Here is a 17,329-nt window from a genome sequence, read left to right as displayed (position 1 = left end):
TGGAGAAGACGAGGCGGCTCCTCAAGACCATCGATGCGAACGACAAGGCGGTTTTTTCTATGGATTGCTTACATTTATCTTTGAGTTTATCTTTGACTTTGTATTGCTCCATGGAGAGCTAAACCCCTAGTGGGTGCTTGGACTTGTAAACCCTAGGATTATTTTATTTCATTGACTTCCATTATGTTTCTTTTAATTGATGTTTTAATTGAGTTTCAATCTTGTATGCTTGTTGATTTGATTTTCTCTTAGAGTGACACTAGGATTGAGAATCTATCTAGGTAATCCTTTGAAGGGGTAACACTTTATTAGGATTAGACTTCGTGAGATTGAAGAGGGTTAAGAGGGTGAGTCGAGAGGTAGCGAAACGTCCCATTTTCCTTCCGACATGATTTATCCTACCTCCACATTCCAAGAGTTCTTTGCAGTCATGATAGAGTGAAGTTCTAAGAGACAAACTCCACTCGGGCTTAGTTGCAGCGGCAACAGAGTGAAGTGTTGAAGTAATCCTTGGTGGTGGGGCTTAACCGTGACTAGGGGTTTTTCGCCTTGACTAAAGAGTTAGATCTATATTAGGGAATAGGGTTTATCATTTGGAATCCCTAGAGCTTCAAGCAGTCCTACATAGTGTAAGGCGTCGAGAGTATCCATTTCCGCCTGGGCATAGTGTAAAGGGCTAGTCACAGTTGACTTTAGGTTTAGGACTGTGTGTCTTTGGATCTCCACAACTCATTAAACCTCAATTAGGAGAAATAATATTAGTCTTGCACTTGAAACAATAGTCCTCGAGTGAGCATTGTCCGAGCACCCCATTTTACCATCGATTACCTCTCCTTACTTCTCTTGCTTTCTCTCTTCACTTTTATTTTTCTTTGCATTGATATTTTGAAGCAACATCACAAATTGGTTTTACTCTAGCTAAATAGCAATATTTTGTGTTTCTGAACAACTATTCCCTGTGGATTCGACTACCCACTCACCCGGGTATTTTATTACTTCAACGACCCGTGCACTTGAGGTACACACACACACAAGGGGTGTGTCAGCTACAATAACTTGGTTGTAGTAAATCTGCTAAAGTAACAGGTACACAAATTCTCCATCTGGCTTGCAGGCCATAATGTTGCCCGCAAGGAAAACCTGAGACTTCATAAATCCTTCATCCCTTTGTGCTACATTATTTGCTGCAATACCACTACAGTGCCCCTATACCTAAAAACGCCATTTTTGGTGTAGATTTCTTCCTGAATTGGCTCTTGGGATCATTTGGGCTTCTTCCATGCCTGTAATACAAAAGGAACCAATTAAACTACATAAAAGGCATCGATTTATCAAAATGTCCTTGAATAATACAAAACATATATGTATAAAATACACACATTTAGGCGTTTATCAAAGGTCTTGTTAGTAGTTCCTATAACCTATCATTAAATTCAAACTTATCCTAGATTGTGTATGGCATGCAAGTATAATCCTATCCTATAAGAAAAATTAATTATATATGATTCAATTCAAATCTCTATGATATAGTCCTCCATCAAGTTCCTCTAAGGATATCATACCGCCGCCAAACACTGCCTCGTGCAGTGGAAAGACATGTGGGCGTGAATGGGAAGGCAGAGGGTCGAATCCCTTCGCCATCTGTACTGTAGTAGCATTGTGCAATACTATAGAAATACTGTTCACTCACTGTTCATTGGATCTCTATGGGAGGAGTCATATTCTTCACCCCTCGAGTGTTATAGGGCAAGGGGAGATTTTTCATTGTGGAATTATGGTCCCTGATATATAATCTTGGGTGCACATGACATGCCATTATTGCCCTACGTGTTAGCCTGTCCCACATAGTAAATTTCTAGGGGTTTGTTAAACAACCATTACTAATGCACCACTGTACCTACATGTCCCTTTGACAACCCCCTTGTAACGTAACGCTTGTCGCCTTTGTCATTTATATATATATATATATATATATCATAACATCTATTGAATAGAACATTTATAATCAATTGTATAACTAACGCAACACTTAATAAGATGAAGTAAAAAAGAAAAGCTCCTAGATTTCATGTTGTTTCAATACATATCGCAACAAACTTTCAAAGGAGCATATCACTGCCTGCCCGATTATTAATTAGATTTAAATTTAGAGAAATATGAGTGGTTATTGTGTGCATGTTTGAGTGGTTGAAAAGATAGGAAAAAATTCACATGGGAAAAATAATAATAAATGAACACAATAAGTTCTGTGAGAAAAAAAAAATTAAAACGATAAACAAGAACACACAACGGCCATGCTCAATTAATTCATACTCGGCAAAGAAATTCACATGGGAAACAATTAGAATGGTTTTTCTAATAAAATCTGACACTATCACTCTAAGACTAAGCATTTACCAGCATCAAATTAGTTTGCACAATTGCAATATAATTTAATCCAAATTTAATCCAATCATATTTGACCACTTAATTTATTACAACTCCTAGTAGTTACATATTAGTTAAGTTAGTAGATGTTATGAGCATACAATTTCAAGTCTTTTGAAATTTTTCAGTAGAATCAAACTCGATCTTCTAATTAATCAACATCAAACATAACTAGTCTATATCATTGCCTGATCACAACAATTAATGATCATGGATGACATTAGTGCTGTACAAACCTTAAAAACATTCACTAATACAATTCCTTAAATTCGCAGTTATTTGATTAAGAGAGACAACTGATACCATGTGCAACGGCAATAATCATATCTCAAGGGATTAGATATTGAACTCATTTATTCTAATCACCAGGAAAATGTTAAGATAATTCATACATTGATATTTGCCACATTATTTTCATTATCAGCAACAATTTCAAAACCAACATCCAAATTGTTAGACATGCTTGGAGCCTTGTCATCATGAATGTCTTCATGGAGGTCATCAGAACAAGAAACGGGCAAGCACGAGTTTGACGTCTTCACTGTTGCGAAAGAATTTAAGCATGTGTTTCTTCTTGTATTATCTCATCCATTTTATCATCGTCGGTTAAGTCCAAAGAGACCAAAGAACTTGTTATAGTTGTTAGGCTTCTGCCAGAACTATCTTTTTGTAAAGAATGCTTTGATCTTCTGCTCCAATTGTGAAGTGATTCCCTAACACTTTTGCTAAAAACAAGCTTCATCTCTGGGCCCATCTACAAGATTTTGGAGCAAAAAATCAATTGACAGAATTATATTGTGGAGGTTATGAAAATGATCTAAATCAGCTAACAATAATTTGAATATAACAATACAAACCCCGGGATGCATCTTCACTGTTCCAAAAGAATTTAAGCATGTGTTTTCTTCTTGTATTATCTCATCCATTTTATCATCGTCGGTTAAGTCCAAAGAGACCAAAGAACTTGTAGTTGTCAGGCTTCTGCCAAAACTATCTTTTTGTAAAGAATGCTTTGATCTTCTGCTCCAATTGTGAAGTGATTCTCTAACACTTTTGCTGAAAACAGACTTCTTCATCTCTGGGCCCATCTACAAGATTTTGGAGCAAAAAATCAATTGACAGAATTATATTGTGGAGGTTATGAAAATGATCTAAATCAGCTAACATTGATTTGAACATAACCATCCAAACCCCTGAATGCATCTTTAACCTAAATTCAAAACTTAAGCAAACACAAAAAATGTAAGTAATCAAGATTTCAAAACATATATAATGACTTTCATTCGACAAAAAATTTAAAATGTCAATTAAGATACGATGTAGCACAAGATTTTGAATAAGTAACTATGGCAGTGAGTGTTTTCTATGTTAATGTTTCCTAAAGTATACTACTACATTAAGGTAAGGCAGAGGAGTACTCACTGAAGAATCCTGTGGAAAAAGGACAATATATTAAAAAGTCATGAAGTTTCATTAAATTTTACATTTAGTCCATATATTCTTAGTTTATGATCAAACATGAGATTGAGGGCCAGGTTTCCACTAATTTGAAATTAAGGCTTCAAATTGAAAAATATAATAAGCACAAGATGTAAACTCAATAGATAAATTCCATGATTTTCTTTTTATGTAAAACTAAAACAAAATTTAGACAAAATTTACCTGTGTTACGATAACATATAATGGGAATACAAAATAGCTGCTCCAAAATTGAAAAAGCATCCTGCAACAAAACAGCACAAAAGTTGTGCCGAAAATTTATAAAATTGTTTAACTAATTTTAGTTGATACCTAAAACATTAATGAAGAAATAAAGTCTAGTGAGTAAATTTTACCAAGCATCACTAAGTCTTCATTTCATGAAGTCATATAGATAAAACAATATACCAGAAAATTCATCACAGATTTATTGTTTATAGGTTTCGGACCCGCAACTTTGATTTTTGTAAATGAAAATAGAGAATTATTACTGAGTCAAAGGTTTTACCAAACATCCTATGTTATGGTAACGGCCTTCTTCAAGGAATCATATCCATATTTTACCTCATTGCTATGGTACATACACTTTATGCCTATATACATCTTGTAAGAGTCTGGAGTTTTAAGTATCACACTAAGAAATCAGTTTTTTTCTCTGAAAGTAACATTCCTTTCAGAAACACTAGATCTCAATTATCCAATTCAAATCTAAGATAAACAAATAGAAATCTCTATGCATTTTTTAAGTTCATAAATCATAGAATAGCTGATGTCCAGTAGTACACTAGTTTAAAATAGTAAAAACATCATTACTCTTAACATAAACAAAAAATCCATCATGCTGTCTTTCTTATGGCTCTTTTAAATCTAAATTTAGAAAGTCTATCTTAAAACACAACTGAGACAATATATGTGATCTTGCATTTCCAAATAATTATCACATAATAGGTATTGATACAATAAATAACATGAGAATCACTAATATAAAAGTTAAGATGTAACACCAAAATTTCAGTCTTCTAAGAAATGAAGGTAGTTTGTCATGATATTGAACGAATTCAGATGTCCAATTACATAGAGATATTCAAAGAACTATTAGAAAATCTATGGTCATATACTTCTAATGTAGTATGTTTCTACGACATTAGTTGAGGTAGTTTTTCTCCAAGTGCAAATATTTCTTTCTACTTTTGCTATCAAGTAAATATTTTCACCTGTTTATAGATTATTTGCATAGAAAATCAAAATTTAACACCAACAAAAATTTAATACATATCAGCAAAGCATGCGACCGAACAAGAAGATTTCATGTGAAAAACAAAAAATTTGATTTGCATATATATGCTTCCTTTAAGTAAAATTAAGCCCGTTTCCAAATAAACATACTAGCAATGCGAAGCTTTTCATATTTTAGTTAGATTTACTCGTACGGACAAAATTCACAATGATTAGGCTTTCCTATATTATATTTTAGAAATTATATGTTTTAGCTTGGACAATAACCATGAATTAACTTTTCAAACATTCAAAAGGGCTATAATTATTAACTTAAAAAAGGGTTACTTAAGTTACTGAACTTATAATTAGTGCAGTTACATGCTTAACATTTCTAATACCTCAAATTAGGTAACTAATTGCAAAACTGCTTATTCGGTCTCAACAATGAACATTCGGATGAGGATTATAAAATTAACCATACCCGACTGTCAGTCTAATCATAATGAACAGCTGATTCTCCATGTAACATAAGGTAGAATTGATTTCCCACTAAAGCATATAAACACAAGAAGTCAGTCAAAGAAAAGAAGTGAAAGAAAACTCAAAAGTAATCTAATAATGTATTTTTAAAGATTACCATTGTTAAAATTTATTAACAATTCCATACTTAAAACTTTTTAGCTTCTAGGATAGTTAAACATGCATGGCTGAGATAAATAAAATGAGTTCTTAATTTGAAGAATAAATAAAATGATCCATGACCACTGAAAAACTTCAATTTCTTTTCTTTTAAAAAAATCTCCTTATGTTACTAAAATTAATTTTTAAAATCTAAAATGACAATATATTAGGCATATATTAGGAGTAAATAATGTAACCATGGAACTATTAACTACTTACCAATTTTCACGAACCATAGTCAATGACGTCAAATATAGTGTTATCTCATAGACATAAGCTAAGCACCATTATTTTTTCATTGGTAGACTTGAGATGCTCTTTCTTTCATGAATTGTTCTTTGTCTAATCCTCTATGTTTCCCTATGGAGACTTTAATGTTGAGGTCCCTCATTCAGCCTCAAATGATTGATATCCTTGTTTATGTCACATTGATAAAACCTATCATTCATGACAATTTTGAAACTATCTTTCTGCTAAGGTGCTATTACAGTTCTTATTCACCATTTCTCAACCTTAATTCAATCAAGTTTTAATTTTCACTACACTTATTTTGACTCAAAAACAATCAACCAAATTAAAAGCTAAGTCGCATAATAAACCTTCTCCTTAAACTTAAACAAACCCTGACAAAATCACCTATTTGGGCATCAACAATAAACTTTGTCAAAACCTATGATTTGTTAACACTTACTCAAATGCCATTTAGGATTCTATATGGACCAACTTGAGCAAAGAATTAGATTTAGACAAGCTTAAGCATGTGTCAAGCTTGTGCCTCAAGCTCGACTTGCACAATGCTGACTGAAGACAAGCTGGCTCAATATCAAACAACAACTGGACTTGGATTGGATAGGTTCAAACCAGTTGAAAACCTATTAAACAAGGAAAATTCACAGAAAAAAGTAGGTTGTTTTTAAACATTTCCAATTGGATTCAGACCAGATCTGGCCTTTCAAAGACCTACCCATCTCTTGAACTTTGTTTATTGACAAACTAACGACAACACACAGATATGGGCAAGGGTGCCACATACAAAAGAGTTCTAAAATTAGAATAGGTGACATAAAGTCGTATGTACACATATGCGTAGGTTTTGCAAACATGTATGGGTAATACAAGGGTAAAAAGTACACCCAATACCCACATCAAACATGATTTTCACATTATTTAAAAAAAAATAATGGCTAATGGGCTACATAAAGCACATGTAAATGCACACATTGACAGAAATATATATATATATATATATATATGCATATGTATATGTAGGTATGTATATTTATAACATGTAAAACAATATCTATACAACACAAACTCAACCAGTCAATCTAAAAAATTTGGATAGGAACAAAACTAAACATTACACTTTCTTCACAAATGGACCGAGAAAGCGGTTGGATAGTTGATACTTCTCATCCAAAGTTATTAACGAGACAACCAAAGGTATTATATAATCCAATGACAGTAGTTGGCTGAGAGTACCTATCAATACTAGTATAGTCCAAGGCTTCTACACAAAATCTTCACTTATAGAGAAATATTCCATATTTTATGTGGCAGTTCTTGGCCATGATGAACATGCTGCAAGAGATTATGCAATGAAAATTTAATGCAAACCAATAGATATATGCCTTGCAGGATGGGAGAAATCCTTGTGTTGACATAATTTTTGAATAAGTCAAAGTTCATGATGTCAGTTTCATAAAATTACATCCTATGGCTTTCATTATTTTTTATTATTATTTCTATATATGTATATGTATCATACTCTGATACTTTGACAAGGTTTGCAACTTTGCGTTATACTATAACAGATTAAGTTTACATGAACCATTTCCAAAGTTATATCATTCCAACTGCAAAATCCCGTATACAAAGCAGATATTGAACATGTGAAAGGAAAAAGGTCTAGTTAAGAGAGTAAATGCCAGCTATACACAACGAAATACAATTAAATGTGGATTTGAAGAAAGACCTATGAAAATGATAAATTTTCCTGTGAATTTCTCCCTGGTTGAACTCATTCCAAACGTTTGGAAAATATTATAGGAACATGCTTAATTCATGTAATTTTCAAATAAATAACACAAGCCGTGAGGTTCTTACCAATGACCACATTAGCGTAGCCATCTCGAATGCATTCTGCAAATGATAAGGGAACTATAAATATATTAAATTTCTAATTTGATAAAATGTTTATCAGACATCCTCTTCACAGTTTCCTACCTGAAATGAAATTACTTGTACTAACCACAACAAGAATTTAGATTGCCCCAACCTAAAAAGCTCATTGCATCGCTTTTTGCCTTTGCTCTGATTCTCCTTCCTGATTTTAGGAGTTACGTGCATGACAAAATTTTGCAGCTTTGTCCCTACTATTAAAATCAACTTCATGATCACAAGAGAAAAATGAACTATTAAACATGGTGTAATTTTGAATAATTTTATTCATTTAAATAAAAATACAATTTATGTAAATATAAAGACTCACAGGAAACGGAAGCAAAGAGATCCAATAGTAAACACTGCTACCTGGATAAATTTCAAGTTTCAGGAGACATTACAAAACCATATTCAAGATAAATAGAAATAAGTATTTCTGGTGTAGTTTCCAAAATATGCCTCGATAAATATGTACCATGGACATTTAAGAGAACACAAATTATGGCATAGCCCCAGACTGGCACACTGCAGAAATAAACAGGAGCAAGGAGAAGGATTATGATAAGATATTTTGAAGCATTGTGTGCTAGGTCATATGCTATACATATATATATATATATATATATATATATATATATATATATATATATATATATATATATATATATCTGTATAAGAAATCCATAACAACGTAAGAGGAAAAATTTTGTAGCTCCACTTATGCCTCCAATTGCAGAACCTTCTTTTGAGTTGCTTAAAAAAAAAAAATTAAATTAAATTAAAAAAAAATTGTAGCATACTTCATTGCAAAAGATAAACAATATATGCAAATGACCCTCTTTCTAAGAAGGTGATTGTAAGGAGTGTTTGAATGTGTTTTAAAGTGGGACTTCAATCAATTTAGTTAAATTTCATTAAAGCCTGATTTCTGAATAAATTTTGAAAGAGTGAAAACATTGATGCAGTACCAATAGGTAAAAAAAAAATTGATTTGAGTTAAAGATAAGTTACTAGCACCACACTAGCTTAAATTCTAGGAATCTCTCCTACAATTGACAGGAATCACAACTAGGATTGGTATGCATCTCACAGAACCAGTGAAAAGATAATTTTTCCAGAGGTATTCATTGCTTAACTTCTTTCACTTGTGCCCTGCTAATAGACTTCTAGTACATGATCTAGAAAAACAAGACTCATAAATTCTCACAAGAACCCAAGGGATGCACATGGAAACCAAAAACTTAAACACCTTGATAAATATTTAAAACTTTAAAGATAACTAAATTTAGTAAATACTCTTAAAAGACTTATGAATTTGGCTGAAAACTAAAAGACACTTGACTAGAACAAACATGGGTTGCAGAAACAAAATATGTAAATTCAGAGCAAGTCCAAGGCTAGATTATTTGGATCTTTGAAGGTCCCAACTAAGTCCATCTTCACCCAAATCAAGCCAAATCAAAGTTCAGGCTTTAGTCTCTAGTTTCTTTTTCCTTCTAAAGTTTTCAAAGGATGTATCCATTTTGCATCAAACACAGATACTACTTCTGATTAAGGAAATTATTTCGTAAAATAAACATTTTGAAATTTATTAAAGTGTTCCACTTCCATGAAACAAACAAAATAGGTGTTTTTGGAAGACCAAAGCTCTCTTGAAGGTTTAATGTTTCTATTGGCTGGCTCTTAATAAGTGTATTTTCAATGATGATAAATTTATGTGGGGTGCATATGCTGTAAGAAGTACTTGGAAGGGAATGAATTTATGAAACATATCTTTTGAATTGCAAATACACTGACTTGATCTAACACAATCCTTGCATGAAGTTTCATAGCGGATATAAGCCAAGCTCTGTTGTTGACACAGGAGATGTGAGGAGGAATTCCTAATCAACAGAGAATGGCCTAGAACTTTCCAACTATGGCAGCTTGGTGATGTGTATGAAGGAATGAAATGTGCAGATAGGGAAGCTCTTGGATATGGAATATGTCCTCACCAGGAACCTAATGGCAGGGAGCAATGAGCATACATTTTAGAGTAGCTTACTGTTGAGATGATGTTGTCTGGGCATGTATGCTTGCCATTTAATCCTGCTTCTATAATTATTCAGTGCCTAACTAGTTTGTCATGTTATGCGTTCAAAATTAAATTTGGTAGTATCTTCCCTTCCAAATCATAAAGTTATGCTCACAACCTGAAAAAAGGAAAGTTACAATGTGGACAAAAAGGGAATTGGTTTTTTCTGGATAGTAACTTGAATGTATTTTTTTGGGAAAGAGGAGCGGGGCGAACCCACTAAAGACCCAGGGACGTGCACAAGCCTCGGTGGAATAAATGGGGATGGGGCCGCGCTCACGTGGGCGCTGGAACCACTCATACACAACCACTATTCATAACTCCCAGAAATGTGTCCTCAGCCGAGAATCGAACTCTCACCACTCGGTGAGAGCTTTATCGGTGACCCGTGTACCAATAGACCCAAAGGTCGTTGGCAACTTGAATGTATTTAGTGTGACGAATGCATGCATAGGAAAGTTCATTGACATAGAGAAGTTAAACAACTAGTAAAAGAATTAGTAGGATTAGTCAATTATCTTGATTTAAAAATATATAATTATGAAAATAAATGATGCCACCTGATCCCGACAATAATTTGAAACTCATCGTCCATGCTCCGAAGCAGATACTTATGAAAGTTATAAGAGAGGTGGAGCTTGTGGATCTACATAGAGGAGAAAAAGAATAAAAAAGAAAAAAGGAAATACAAGAATTGAACACAGTATGACTTTATATTGCGAGAAAAAATGCAACTTTATTGGAGAATCTTCAAATCCACTTAACAAAGAGCCAAAATCATGAATTACAAAAGTATTTGTTCATGTGAGAAATTTAAGAACAACTAACAGACAATCATTACTCAGTGCATTTCTTTATCAAAGATAATGATATAGTTTAAAAGAGGACCTTGAGGATTTTACAGAACAGGGGAAGAAAGATTCTCTTTGGCACTTAGATTTGCATTTATTCATATGTTTCTCCTACTGACAGATTAGTTATCACATATGCAACTAGTAGCTAGAAATATATCAGACTCTTAATTTTCTGGCTCAGTAGCTTATGACTGACAACATTAAATTCACAACATATTATTGAAGCATTTGCATGTCAATGTTACATATCATCTTTGACTCGTAACATAGAGTATCCAACCAATAATCACGAGTAGGAAAGCTTGAAAAATCTGGCAGCTCATAATCAGAGGCAAACATCAAGAAAATAAAATTACGTAAAAAATCACTAGAGATGCAGAGATGCACTTTTACTATAGATATGTACAGAGGGAAGATTAGATTGCCTAAGATGATATTGAAAAGAATTGGTACAGATTTTGTTTTTATTGTCCAGTGTGGAGGGAAGTTGTATAGAAGATGGATTTGTACGATTTAAAAATGGGAAGATTCATGTACTGATCAAATTAAAGAAAACAATTGATGAATAGTTGAAATAAATGTTCACGGTGGATGTGGAAATCGTGTGTCAACTGAAATTCATTCTGAAATAATTGTCAAACAAAAGTCTATCCATTGAATTAGATGACTTGAGGTAAATCTCAATACAGATGCAAACTTGTGACTAATAAACAGAGGAATTAAATCCTTCAAACGGACTTATTGGCTTGTATGCTTGGTGTTAATTACAGCTCATATTCTACCTCAATTGAAAATAAACCTCAAATTATTTCTTTATTGTTTTAGATCTAGTCTTTGATCCATTTGTTTTATTGATATTATCAGAGTGATGGGGACAATATTGCTAGAATCTTCTCAGCAAAGATGACTATAAAAAGAACGCTTGACAAGTTTTAAATGACGAAGAATTTAAAAAATCAAATCGATTTAGGCATGACACTATAAACATCAATTTAAGCTTCAAATGTAAGTCCATCAAATATAAATAATTGAAGCAGAAAAAAAGGGACAAGTTGAAGGAATCTCACATGAATGAAACTCAATCTCAATGCCATGTAATCAGTTTCATCCACTGAACTCCAAAATTGGCGGAAAAAAGAAGTCTGTAAATAAATATAACCCATATATAATGAGTTATGGCATGTGTACAAGAACTATATTCATATATATTTTATCAGTAGAGGAGGTAATGAAAAATGGATAACGGGATATTTTTCTGATGACAACCCATCAGGATGAACTCTAACAAACTTCTAAGAAATTTCCAGAATTTTTCATAACATTGGATGCCAATAGCAATGATAAATTTTGATATATTTCACTAATGAACTTTTATTTCCATTGATAAATTGGAGATTAGAACTTTATTTGCACTTGAAGCTCAACACCCATTAAATTTACTCTTTTTTTTTCTTACAAAATCAACAGAGTCAAGTTTTTTTATCATTAACCTCCAATGTTATTATCAATAAATCATAGTAAAACAGCAATATGGATAAGGTTATCAATAAAATGTCATGAAACCCACCATCATGGACATGATTTTATGCCATTTGGTGCTTGAAACTTGAATAAATCACTTTCTTTTACAAAAATCAAGAAACTCCCACGGTTTTTTTTTTTTTTTTGGGAAATTGAATGAATTATGATGTATAGTAGTATATATGAATAAACAAAAATGGAGCATGTGCACTGGCCACATGTCATGCCATGCAAGCCATTGTTAGTTTAACATTGGGTAAAGCAGCATTTTCTTCATAATTCATTTCTGCAAAAGTGTGATATGCTGAATTTCTATAATTTCTATGAAAGTCCAGGGCTGGAAAACAGTGAGTAGTCACATAGTAGAAAAACACTGCCAGAAAATTGATTTCACAACAAATAGAATATTTTCTCCATTTCTGGAAGGCAGTTAAACTCCAAAATGATGTGTTAATGGGATGTTCAAAACTAAAAGAGAAACTGTCAGAGTTAAGTACCCTTGGTGGAGCATAAAGCTCATACATAATGCTTGCATGACAATTGTAGACTCAATGGTTAAAGAAATAGAAGTGCACAGAATCACATACCAAAGATTTTTGTGGAGTATTATGCATGTGATAACCAGAAAAAAAATCAATATTTATATCCTGTAGCTCCTCTAAAATTATTATGGCATAAAATATTGGATGCTTGAAGACATCCATTATTCCAAATGTAAAAGTAATGTCTGCCAGCTAACATTGATACTAATCTGTAAACTTTAAAAGCCTCTGGCTTCCCCTAAAGTTTGGGAAGTTGTTTATTTTAGGTCGCTAAAATTAAAAATATTCATTTTGGCTGCTAAACTAGATGAGTTTATTCATTTTGGCCCCTCCAGCAACACAGTAGTTAATGTAGCCAGACACACAGCCCATTTGTGTTGATCCTCTTGAACCAAGAGCCGAAAACAATAAATTGGTATAGTTCATGGGCCAAAATGAATTTTTTTTACTTTTAAGGTCCAAAACAGACAATGGCGCCGACTTCAAGAATATTGGTGCCTTTAACCAAAATTTATAAATAAAAAAACTCAGCTTTAAAATTAAATTGATAAAGAGGACAAAGCTTGGAGGAATGAATTACCATCCAAATAAAAACCTTGTTTTTGCTCCATGCCAAAATGACACGTGATCGATGTTTGGTTAACATTTGCTTTATACTTTCTTCATCAAGTCCATCTTGAAAAGAAGAGAAAAGAAACTTCAGATATGATTGATGTGATCTACAACAGGCGCAGGAAGATATACAACTTCCAGTCTTTCACCAAAACTTTTAATAAAAGAAAATTCATATAGTCAATATGCTTTCAAGAGAAGGAAAGACTCTCCGAAGAATACTCTCATGAGTTTGAATACCATGCAATAAACCGCACCTTTACAAATATAAAGAGTGTAATAAAAATTGAAATGCGTAACCATATTGCTTAATCAGTCTTGCCAACATGATGAATAGTATCAATGTCTTAATTATACAATTTAGATGCCAGATGCTTTTGAGATCATCTAAGAATGATACATTTTGTTTAAATAGTGAGCTCCTCCAAGGAAATTTCAATATATTGCCATGTCAAAATTTCATGATAATTCTAATGACTTAAAATCGACACCCTTCAACAGCAACAGTAAAACAAAAATAAGTGATTTGTAAGCTACATCACAGCTGAAATGAATGGATACTCATTTGTGGGATTAGGGAATTAACTAGTTTATGAAGACAAGCAGATTTAGAACCAAGAAATCTCCCTAAATGTTTAATTTGCAATTTGAAGGTGTAGCACCCAACAGAAGGCTTTCGAGGAACTCCATAAAGTTCTCCAAGTAACCCTAGTAAATTTGCCATGGATATGAAATCCCATGACAATAACAGCCATAGCTTTGAATACGCTGAAATCCTCATTTACCTTTATATAAACCCATAAATACTTTAGGAGTAGAATGCTTCTGGCCTTTGATAATTAACCATAAATATCAGGTTCCAATACTATCCACAGTTGCATTTCTTATTTTGTCATATGTTATATATGATGGTTTACTACTAATAGATAGAGAACTTAGCTTCTCTAATTAAGGATGAATCTAGCGCACTCCGAATATTCCTTATGAACTTTATTGCTAAGGCACAGGATTCAGCCTGCAGCTCTTTTTCTATTTTATATTGCAACTAGTCTGCCCATCATATCTAACTAAGGAGCTGACAAATATGATCTAGTATCTCAAAAAAAACCATGTGAAATGACCCGAGGAGAATCCTTCCAACCCATTAACGGTTTTAACATGATATCTATGGGTTATTCCTACAAGAGTTCATAACTGCACATTATTTAGTTTCCATGAGAACTCAAGTTGTTACATAGGGATCCACCACCCTAACTTCTCCATAACTGCAGTTATGGGGAAGGTTTAATAAGGGTATATGAAACTAGAGAGAATTGGTCTCACAGGCGATGTGGGACTATGGACCTGAGCCACTACGTCCCAACACCCCCTGGGCCCACAGTTGATGTGGGACCCAAGATCCTAGCTCATCCAAGGCACAGCCCGGCAACGACGTGGGACCCAATTTTGATACCATGTTACATAGGGACCCACCACTCTAACTTCTCCATAACTGCAATTGTGGGGAAGGTTTAATAAGGGTATATGAAGCCAGAGAGAATTGGTCTCACAGGCGATGTAGGACTATGGACCTGAGCCACTACGTCCCAACACAAGTATGGCAAGCCAGTGCATCCATATGCCATAAATTACTCAGTGAAGTGTGAACCGTTTTATAAAGATTTAAAGAAAAATAAATAGATACTCTATGTTTATTATGTACATATCTCACAAGCATGAGGGCAAATAGATTCCTTAATAACATATAAATTTCCATTAAGGTATTAAATTTGAAATACTCACCTTGCATATTTTGGATGATTGCATTCTCTGCCTGAACTTCCCATGCTCTCCAGCTGTCGATCTTTGCATATAAACAGAAAGATATCCAGTGCAATATGTAATAAATAATTCAAATGAACTTAAAAGAAGAAAAAAGTGACCTGAAGCATGGCCAATATGACAGTTAACAAGCAATAGAGCACATGGATAGCACCAAGCACTAGCAATAACCGATGAAGGCTCTCAAGGTTTCCATGTGTTACAAAAGGTTTGAGCCCCTTTAAAAAAAGCGGACAGTTTATACAGATGAAGCAGGATAAAATGGCAATAAGAAAATTTGAAATTAAATATATATTTGACTAACATGAAGACGCATTTGCTCTCCAAGATAAACACTGGAATTCAACAGGGACTAGTGACAAATAAGAAAAGTTTTTCATCCACAATCTCAAAATAATAAAAAATATTTGACAGCTAATAATATGGCTTATTAGAACTAGTAATGCGAACTAAATCTGTGATAAAGACTATTCAGATTGCCTGATAATTAGATGAACAATATGTTCTCTTATCATCTTCTTCTAATTAAGTCAGTAGTAGGCTAATATGGAAGAGAAAACTCAATATTTTCATTGTTAAAACTGCATTAAGCAGATGGGGCATTGATCAGCTTCCCTACTTAGTGTTTTGCATTTAATGTGAACTTTAATCATTAAAACAATGTGTTGATTTTACAAAAAAAAAAATGAATAGAATATTCAAACATCTTGGTTGAACGCAAGTTACGCAACATAGGGATTTCTCTTAGTTCAATGATAGCCGACCTTTACCAATTGATCAAAACCCAAAATAATGAAGTTGCAAGAGCAATACTTCTTCATAATCCTTGAGACATGTTCACATTAGAATCTAAACACAACTTTGCCACTTGGAGTCACTGTAATTTTCTTAATCATCTACTGTTTCATGTTGTTTAAATATAATATGGTGTACAAAGCTAAAGGCTTTTGTTAGAGCCACTGTCATAATTATCTCCATAACTAACAGCAACAATCCATTTAGAATTGTTTTATATTAAAAGGATAATTTTTTTAAAAAAATGCCAATCCAATAGGAATTAAACAAAAGCATATGCCAATGAGTCAAAAAACAAGAAAAAGTCACAAATTCACCTGAGGGCAAGAACCATGCTTCTCTATCTCCCAAAATCTAGAAGAATGTGAATTGTTAACATAAGCGTTCTTCAAACATGGATAAAACTCATTGCTTACTGCAGTCTCCTTGATGCAAATATGTGATATCCAAACAGTCCAATGCCCCATTAACAATGACAAGAGACCAAAAACCATAATATCTATCACATAGAAAAAAAAAATGTAAAAAGAAAAAAAATTATAAAATGCAAGGAAACCACAGAATCCCCATAAAGAATGAAACTCACCTTGCATTATAGTCTCCACTGCAGCAAGAAGTGGCTTCTTCTGGGTCCTAAGCAGCCACTATAAAAGTGCAAAGCAAGCAAACATGGATCAAGAACACAAGCAATGGAAAGCAAAAGGGAGAAGTTTTCAACTATGAGTAGTACCTTTCTGAAGCGAAGAATGGAGACATGGATGAGGGTGCCAAGAAGAACCATTGCAATGAGAACAGTGACTATAGACCAAGTGGGAGTGTCAGGCAAAGACCTCTCCATTGTTGCCATGAGTGGTGGTGAGGTTTTGGTTTGCTCCTTTAATGGAAGAGGAGGAAGAGGAGGAGCATGATCAATGGAAGGCCATTGGAGGGAAAGGTGAATTATTAGACGGAAATTAATTGAATATATCTAAATTTTATTAATATAAGAACCACCGTTTAGTATAGTGCAATGTTACGAAAATGACGAATAAACAGATCAGAAGTCATTGAGCAATCAGCAATACTGTTGCAGGCTGTGCAAATACCATAGAATTTTTTATAAATATTATTACAATACTATTTAATTACTGTTTATAATCCAA

General features: G+C 33.4%; 1 protein-coding gene across 5 annotated transcripts; it reads right to left on the bottom strand.

The window, feature by feature from the left end:
* Nucleotides 1–2,661: 2,661 nt before the first annotated feature.
* LOC120283361 (MLO-like protein 4) lies at nt 2,662–17,099 on the bottom strand. Of its 5 annotated transcripts, none has more exons than XM_039290024.1 (16): nt 16,918–17,099; nt 16,774–16,831; nt 16,505–16,686; nt 15,494–15,610; nt 15,354–15,414; nt 13,540–13,634; nt 11,964–12,038; nt 10,603–10,688; nt 8,444–8,493; nt 8,297–8,337; nt 8,032–8,193; nt 7,912–7,947; nt 5,606–5,673; nt 4,090–4,150; nt 3,285–3,515; nt 2,662–3,181 (listed from the first exon to the last, which is right to left on the bottom strand). In XM_039290024.1, the coding sequence occupies exons 1-16, from the start codon at nt 17,032–17,034 to the stop codon at nt 2,984–2,986; spliced, it is 1,638 nt and encodes a 545-aa protein (XP_039145958.1). In that variant the 5' UTR covers nt 17,035–17,099; the 3' UTR covers nt 2,662–2,983. The 5 variants fall into 5 exon arrangements, with proteins under 5 accessions (XP_039145958.1, XP_039145960.1, XP_039145961.1 ...); XM_039290026.1 differs by having other exon boundaries at nt 13,555–13,634; XM_039290027.1 differs by lacking the exon at nt 11,964–12,038.
* Nucleotides 17,100–17,329: the final 230 nt, after the last annotated feature.

The sequence above is a fragment of the Dioscorea cayenensis genome, chromosome 19, assembly GCF_009730915.1.
Source record: "Dioscorea cayenensis subsp. rotundata cultivar TDr96_F1 chromosome 19, TDr96_F1_v2_PseudoChromosome.rev07_lg8_w22 25.fasta, whole genome shotgun sequence".
Taxonomy (NCBI): Eukaryota; Viridiplantae; Streptophyta; class Magnoliopsida; order Dioscoreales; family Dioscoreaceae; genus Dioscorea; species Dioscorea cayenensis.
The sequence above is the reverse complement of the archived record's forward strand: the minus strand, read 5'-3'. Positions and strand labels throughout refer to the sequence as shown.